Source organism: Chrysochloris asiatica, unplaced genomic scaffold (genome assembly GCF_000296735.1).
Source record: "Chrysochloris asiatica unplaced genomic scaffold, ChrAsi1.0 scaffold00077, whole genome shotgun sequence".
Lineage (NCBI taxonomy): Eukaryota > Metazoa > Chordata > Mammalia > Afrosoricida > Chrysochloridae > Chrysochloris > Chrysochloris asiatica.
Window position 1 is genome coordinate 9,680,509 of NW_006408595.1, and position 8,861 is coordinate 9,689,369.

Below are 8,861 nucleotides of genomic sequence, written 5' to 3' on the forward strand. Positions count from 1 at the left end.
TTCCTCCCTGAGTATCATTGGCTCTTGATCATATGGTACCTCTTGAAATGGTTGAACATTAACCATTTCCTTTTGGTACAATGCCTCTGTATTCCTTCCATGTTTTCTTGATGCATTCTGCATCATTCAATAATTTGCCCAGAGAATCTTTCAATAATGGAAGTTGGGGCTTGAATTTTCCTTCAGTTCCCCCAGCTTGAGAAATGTTGACCGTGTTCTTCCTTTTTGGTTTTCTAATTCCAAATCTTTACACACTTCGTTGTAATATTTGGCTTTATCTTCTCGAGCTGATCTTTGAAATTTTCTGTTCAGCTCTTGGATTTCTTCAATTCTTCCATTTGCTTTAGCATCTCTACACTGGAGAGCAAGTTTCAGAGTCTATTCTGACATCCATTTTGACCTTTTCCTTCTTTCTTGTCTTCTTAATGACTGTTTGTTCTCTTCATGTATGATGTTCTTGATGTCATCCCACAACTCTTCTGGTCTTCAGTCTTTATTGTTTAATGTATCAAATCTGTTCTTTAGATGATCTCCAAATCCAGGTGGGATAAATTCAAGGTCATATTTTGTTTCTCGTGGACTTGTTTTCATTTTCTTCAGCTTCAGTTTGAATTTGCATATCAGTAATTGATGGTCTGTTCCACAGAGGCATTGTTAAGACATTAAATACTGAATAACTCAGAAGAATGGCAAGACCTTAGAGAAGACTGTGAGCTACAGAAAAGCTCTCAATGATGATGCCTGTGAGGTAGACAACAGTAATGCAATGGGGTAGAGGGACGTAGGGATGGATTGCAAGTGGAAGAGGTATTTATAATTAAACCCTTTACCTTTGCATGTGGTTCCATTCCCAGTATAGCCTGGTTTGCAGACACAGTTGTGTCCTCCAACAGTGTTGAAGCATAAAGCATTTTCATCACAGTTGTGCTGATTTGTCATGCACTCATCATGTTCTGAAATTGGAAATACAATTTTGTTACGCAAAGATCAATTTTCCAAAACACCATATTCCTAACTGCACCTACATCTTACAACAACAACATCTGGTGATGATTCTTTCAAACACACACAAATTATAAACTAAGGAAGAGTCCAAAGTTTGAAGTACTATATGGTAGTTGTGGTATGCCATTGAATTGGTTCTGACTCATACTGACTCTGTATAAAGTTTCTGTGTGTGTAAATCTTTACAGGAGCAGAAAGCACCATTTTTCTCCCAAGAGTGGCTGGTGGCTTTGAACTGCTGACCTGTGGTTAGTAGTCCAATGCATAATCCATTATGCCATCAGGGCTCCTTGCAGTACTATATACTCCTCTGGAAGTACATGTGTGATTTATACATCCACAAATCTTGGAAGCAATGGATTTTGACAAAAGGCTCACCAATAGTAGGAAGAAATAAGACAAATGGTGCAAGAATGGGGCTCTATAGATGAGTAGCTGTAAAAACTTTTACTGCTATGGTAATACTAAGAGGTAGATTCCAGAGCCTACTGTATACTTTCCATGGGTAGTATTTTGGGAGCTGTTCTTGATTTACCATTTGACTCTTTCCTGTAACATGCTAAAGGTGACATGGAAGGATGTGAGATTATATTGCTGCCTGAGTCCTGACCTGCAAGGTCATTGAGTTGAAGCCATTGGAGTTGATGCTGTAAGTTTACATCTATACTAGCAGACACAAAGTATGCAAACTACTGGGAGGACTTCTAATCTCCAGAATTAGTTCCCTCCCTTTAAAGGAAAGTATTGCAATTTTATTAAATAAGACAAACTTTCTTTGATAATATGTGCAAATATAAACTTAGTATACAATCAGTATGATATTTCCTCAAACTGCTTATCACTTGACACTTTTGAAAGCACAAAATCTTTTGATTCTCTCAGCATCCCTGTGAGAGAGGCAGGACCAATATCATTATCATCATTTTAACAATGAGTCAAATATGGCTGAGAGTGTGTAAGACGCTTGCCCAAGTTCCTCACAAATTCTGTCAGATAACCTCTGAATTTTTTCTCAGTGTTGAGCAAAAATGTAAATGTAAGAAATAAATACAGTGAATATGTATTTAGAAGGAAAGCAGATCCAACATAAAAATCAAAATGAGTAGGAAATGAAGTACAAGTGAGGAAATGCATACAAATTAGCTCAGTCTAAAGTCTAAAATCCCTACAATGACACTACTTATTACTTGGTTTCTAATATGAATACCATTTCAACCTAAAATAAAATACATTTTAATACATTTATGCTGATAAAGCCATTAATTTATTATGATGTACATCATTAAAGTGAAAAGAAATATTTGCTTTTAATTTTAGAACTCAGTATTCTGGACATTATAATAGTAATGTATCTGTAACTTTGAAAAAATTGCCTGCGGCATACACAATGAGATTAGTCTAAAATCATTCAGTTTAACTACTACATTATAATGCTCTTTTCTATTTTTTTTAAAAATAAAGATTAACTTTTCACTATGACTGCATCTAACACTCTAAAAGTACAGAACTGTGATAGTTTTAATTACAGTCTTGTAATAAGGGAGCATAGTGACTCTGAGGATAAGTATTGGACTGTTAACCACAGGTCAGCAGTTCAAGTCCACCAACTTGAACTATGGGGGAAAAATGAGGCTTTCTGCTCCCACAAAGATTCACAGCTTTGGTAACCGTATACAGGGTCATTATGAGTTGGAACCACCACCACCAACAACAATCAGCTCCTAAGAGCTATTCACAACATCCTTTCAGAAGAAAGAGATTCCAATCTGTAAGGTTTTAGCACTGCACAAATGATTATACTATTTTTCAAATTCCTAGCTGAATTACCCAAAATTGCACAAAATTCTATCATTATCTGATAGCAGGGCATTTTATAGTTTGTATAAATACATGCTTATTATTGATAAATTAGAAAAATATTTGGATTACCCCCGGGTCTTCAAATTGGGGCTACCATTGAGGACCATCATAAAATTTCATAGGGAATGGAGTGGCCCCATTAATCCCAATGAACCCACCTAGCTTTGGGTTCAGCTGCCTGAAGCAAAATAAATCCACACAGTGAAGTTTGCACCTGCTGCCAACTTTCTACCCAGTGCATTTCAAAATGCTGCAGTTAATCTATAAATCTCTATATGGACAGCCATAGGCCCTTTAACGACAGCTGCTGATTAATTTAATGCTGTTTTCCTCCCTGCCTTGGTTGTCTTCTTAATTAAACAATACTTACTGGGTAGAAGAAGTGCTTAACAAAATTCAGTTTAGCACCCAGTATAATGATCAATAAACATTAAATAATTGTGCAACCTGGGATTGGGTCTTCTATGTTGTCATTTTCTTTCATGGCTACTTAAGTAAGTGTTCCTAAGCAATTCAAGGGTAAAGACTGCTTTCAGGTTCTTAAATATATCTTTGCCTTAACACATACTGTTCCCTGTATCAAAAGCACCCTCCCATTGGTTTTGCTGGAAAACTCATCATTTTTAAAGATAACAGTAAAATGAACTGTCTTTTGTGAAAATACTTTACTCCCCACCCGTTGGAGAGTTAGAAGCTACAGTCTGTTTTCCTTAGCACTATAGATGGCTCTGTTACTACATTTACATTTATATCTTTTTATTACTCCTTGCTCTTATAACCCTACCATGGTATTGTGACTATTTGAACAAGAATCTTGTACTATTTTTTGTATTAATGATCGAATAAATGAAGCAAGCTCAAAACTAACACTATCTGTCATTTTATTCAAGTCAATTCTAATTTGACAAACATAGGATGGTTTTTATATTGGTTTTTATTGTGGAAGAGTTTTATTTGATTCAGGATATTTAAAAATACTAATTAAAGTACTAGGGCATATTTTGGAAACAGATAATATTAGTTTCTTAATAATATGACTTTGAATTGTTTTTGAGACTATGCACAATAAAGATGGCTATTGTTATTAAGTGTCATTGAGTCAGTTCTGACTTATACCAGCCTTATATAGGGCTTCTGAGAAGCAGCTGATGAGTTCAAACCACCGACCTTGCAGTTAGCAGTCCATTGCTCATCTCAGTGCCACACCAGGACTCCACAGCTAGTTATTAACTGAAATAAGCACTGACCTTAGATAAAACCTTTAAGAAAATCTATAATCTCACAAACTAAATCATTTTAACTTGATAGTCTTTCGCAAACAGAATGTGAATGGAGCAGTGAGCAAACATTCTCAAATATTTAGGGTCATCTCGATAAATGTTAATTATTGGTGCTTCATATCCAGTTTTGATCAAATGTCATCTTCTTGCCCTTTCCTTGACTCATACATACCTGAGCCCTCCATCACCGACACACCAGTCAGCTTGCGCTAGGCCCGTTTTAATAACTCCTCTAACATTTTCCAGACACATTCAGTAAAATTAAATAAAGAGGGAGGTCCCAAGTAAAGTTCACATCAACAGTATGTTCCAATGTTTTTGAAGAACATGCACTAATGAATGAATTCTAGGTTCTACTTCATGTCTATTGAAATGCAAACATTTCTAATTGGATATTCTGAATATCCAATCTTTAAGACTCAGTGCTATTTTCACACCTTTCGTAAAAATTTCATTGTTTGTGTGATATGATAGCCTAAGTAATAGCTAGGATTGAAGCCAATTGTAGCTCTTTATTTAAAATGTTAGCATTTTTACTCTAATTCAAATTGTAATCATTATTTAGATCTATGAATCAAATATAAGTGAATTGGAAAAAAGAAACAACCATATAAAGAAAACACCACTCAACAGAACTAAGCAAAAATAACATGGATGTCAACCACTGAATTTATCTGTAGAACCATAATCCTATAACAACTGGAAAAGAACTGTCCACAGTACCATAATTTCTTCTACATCTCTATATACTACTTAACTAATTTCCTACCAATAAAAATGCTCCTGATAATAGCCTAGTGGTTACGAATCAGGCTGCGAACCTCAAGGTCACCAGTTCGAAACTACCAGCTGTTCTGTAGGAGAAAGATGAGGCTTTCTGCTCCTGTAAAGATTTACAGCCTCGGAAATCCTGTACAGGGTCGTTACAAGTTGGAACCGACTCCACGGCACATAACCGCCACAGAAAAAAAAAAAAATAATATACACACCTGAATTTGTCCATATTTTTTACATATTACATTATTTGTAATTAACTGATTAACTTTTTTTTTTTTTTTTTAGATTGACACAGTGGCTGCAACAATGGGTTTAATAGCAACAAACAAAATAGCAACTTGTGAGGATGGTACAGGATTGGGCAGTGTTTTGTGCTATTGTGCATGGAGTTACTATGTGTAAGAACCTACTCAATGGCAAATAACAACAGTTATAAAGATCAGTCAATACAAAGCACATAAGTATTTTTCACAGTGCTTGACCAATAATGAATATTTAATAAATAGTGGTTTAAGCCACGAATGAACAACTCAATCCAATATGATCCTTAGATAATGTAAGTTAATCAAATTAGTCATCTAAAGTTTTGTTGTGTTTAAACTTCAATCATAGACCTTGATTCAGACTTTCAGGATCTTGAAAATATGCTTGACCTATTCTGAAAGCTCACTGACAGAGGACTCCTTGGGAAGCTGGCATTGGAAGGTTGCAATTTAGCATTTCACAGCTTATTCCAGATAAACCACAACTTTTACAGTGAGGATACTTCAAATGCAAACATTACCAATAATTTTAGAAACTGAACTATGGAGATGGAGTAAAACAAAGCAAAACAAAAGACCAAAACCCAAACTAGTTACTGTTAAGAGTTACTGTTAAGTTGATTCTGATTCATGATAACCCCATGTATAAAGCAAAACTTCTATATAGGTTTTTCCCTTTCGGAAACAGATCACTATCTCTTTCTTCCAAAGTGCCTTTTGGTGAGTTCAAACTACCCAACTTTCAGTGAATAATTGAAGGTTTAACCATTTGCACACTAGAGATGAGTCAGACTTCACAAAATTAAGGCTTGAATCTTGGCAGGAATTCTTTGAAAACCTCAGGAAGAATTTCCTTGAAGGCATTCCACAGTGGAAATTCAGGTGGAAACCAGGAAAAGAAGAAAAATGCAAGACCAGTAATTTAGCTGGATGATTGAAAAACTGATAAAATAGCTTCAAAACTTTACAGTGTTATCTTATTATTATTCAGAGTTTTAGAACTGTGGTGGAAGATGTAGACAGCCAAAAGTTAGTGCTGAGTCATTCTAATCTCCAGAGTGATCGAAGAGCAGTAGAAATAAATATACTTATGTTGTCAATGTTAGGTGCATTCGAGTTGACTCTTACTCACAGCCAATTTATAATAGTTGTTATATTTGAGTCCACTGATGCAGCCACTGTATCAATTCATCTTCTTGGGTACTTCCTCTTATTTTCTGATTCTCTATGTTACCAAACTCAACACTTAAGGAAGCAGCATTCAAGAAACCAAACGACATATTGCATTAGGCAAATCTGCTGCACAAGACTTTCTTAAAGTGTGGAAGAGCAAAGATGTCAGCTTGAGGACTAAGGTGAGCCTGACCCAAGCCATGGTATTTTCAATATCCTCATAAGCATGCGAAGCTGGACCATGAATAAGAAAGACCGTAGAAGAATTAATGCTTTTGAGTTATGGTGTTGGAGGAGAATATTGAAAGTGCCATGGGATACCAAAAGAAGAAGTGCAGCCAGAATGTTCCTTGGAGGCCAAAATGGCCAAACTTGGTCTCTCATACTTCAGACATATTGTCAGGAGGGACCAGTAGCTGGAGAAGGATATCATATTTGGTAAGGTGGAGGGTCAGAGAAAAAGAGGAAGGCCCCTAATAAGATGGACTGGCCAAGTGGCAGCATCGATGGACTCAAGGATGGCAACAGTAGTGAGGTTGGCCCAGGATCATGCAGTGTTTCATTCTGCTGTGCATAAGGTTGCGATGGGTTGGTACCAACTCAATGGCACCTAACAACAACAAAATTTTACCAAGCATGATGTCCTTTTTCAGGCACTGGTCCTTCCTGATAGCATATCTAAAGTTGTTGTTGTTAAGTGCCATTGAGTCAGTTCTGACCCATAGAGATCCAGTGTAGGGTTTCTGAGGAGCAGCTGGTGAGCCTGAACCACCGACCTTGCAGTTCAAACAGCTTTGCACTCTGGCGCATTAAATTTCTAAAGTACATGAGACAAAATCTCACCATCTTTTCTTCTAAGGTTGTACTTCTTCCAAAATAGATTTGTTTATACTTCTGGCAGTCTGTGGTATTTTCAATATTCTTTGCCAACACCATAATTCAAAGGTATCAGCTATTCTCTGGTCTTCCTTATTAATTTTCCATTTTTCAAAGGCATGTGAGGCAATTGAAAATATCATATCTTGGATCAGGCGTACCTTAGTCCTAAGAGTGACATCTTTGCTCTTTAACACTTTATTAAAGAGATCTTTTCTAGCAAATTTGCTCAATGCAATTATGTTGTTTGATTTCTTCACTGCTGTTTCCATCAACATTGGTTGTGGATCCAAGTAAAATGAAATCTTTGACAACTCAATCTTTTCTACATTTATTATTTGATGTTGTTTATTGGTTCGGTTGTGGGGATTTTTGTTTTCTTTACATTAAGTTGTTTAACTGTTTAACTTTTAACCGGCTGATTTAATGTATCCAAAATAATCTTAAGACTCTAAATCCAATACTGCCATCAGTAATAACACATACTTGCCCTTGAAATGAACTTTAAATTTGTTATTCATATTGAGCAATTTCCAGAATGAATGTACTATCCAGAGACAAAATGGTCATTCTAAAATTAATTTTTTTTCAATATGATTGCAACACAGACTTGTAATACACATGGCACCAGTTCTACTAAAAAAAAAAAAAAAAAATCAGTATAATATAAGTGGAAATAATGCAGAAAATAGGCGGGACAAGTAATCATTTAAAAATATCTTCAACTCAATTAAACATTTTTTCTTCAATGTCTATTGTGCATTGGATGTTCTTGGGATAAAAAGAAGAATATAAAAAACAGTTGCCCTCAGAAATCTTATGGTTTAGTTGTGGAGATAAGATAAAAACACAAACACCTCTAATAAATATCTTCAATATGAGAAATAATGAAACCAAGAAGTAACTTCTATTTAAGCAGGGTGGCAAGGCATCAAAGGAAAAAAGTCATTTCTACTTGGGTCGGGTGGAAGTCCAACAATGATTTCACAGAGAATGGAACATTGTACATGGTTAATTCTTACATGTGTGTATATGAACATGTATGTGGGAAGAACAGATTCCAACTAGAAACGTCATTCATATAATCTGACTGCTTTGTTTGGGAAATCTTGAAAGTCCTATATGAATTAGCCTAAATGATTTGTACTAGTCCTAGCTACAATTCAGTTCTTTTAAACACGGATTGCTAATGTTGGTGGTGCTGTTAGTGCCTTTGAGTCAGTTCCAACTCATAGTGACTCTGTATAGGGTTTCCAAAGAGTTGCTGGTGGGTTTGAATCACAGACCTTGCAGTTAGCAGTCCAGTGCTTATCCTATAGCACCACACTAGGACTCCTGTAACATACATAATCTCATCTAATGACCATATTAATGAAGAATGTTTTTGCTATTTTAAAAAAATTGATTGGAGAGGGTAAGTAGCATAGTCACACCTAGCTCATGAGTAGTAGAATTACAGTTCACACCTGTCTAATTCCAAAAATGACATTAATAATTACTATGCAACAGAGTTGCCTGATATATTTGATACTTGTAGTTTTAGCCGCTCCGCGGGAGAAAGATGAGGCTTTCTACTCCCGTAAGGATTTACACCTTCGGAAACCCTGTACAGGGTCGCAACCGACTC

General features: G+C 35.9%; 1 protein-coding gene across 3 annotated transcripts in view; it reads right to left on the bottom strand.

Annotated features, from left to right (window-relative positions):
* The window catches only part of NELL2 (NEL-like 2 (chicken)), a 646,329-nt gene that overhangs the window by 164,272 nt on the left and 473,196 nt on the right, over positions 1 to 8,861 (bottom strand). For all 3 annotated transcript variants that reach the window (XM_006865319.1, XM_006865320.1, XM_006865318.1), the window contains one exon: positions 831 to 953. In XM_006865319.1, the coding sequence (XP_006865381.1) occupies positions 831 to 953 (123 nt within the window). The remainder of the gene's footprint in view (positions 1 to 830; positions 954 to 8,861) is intronic.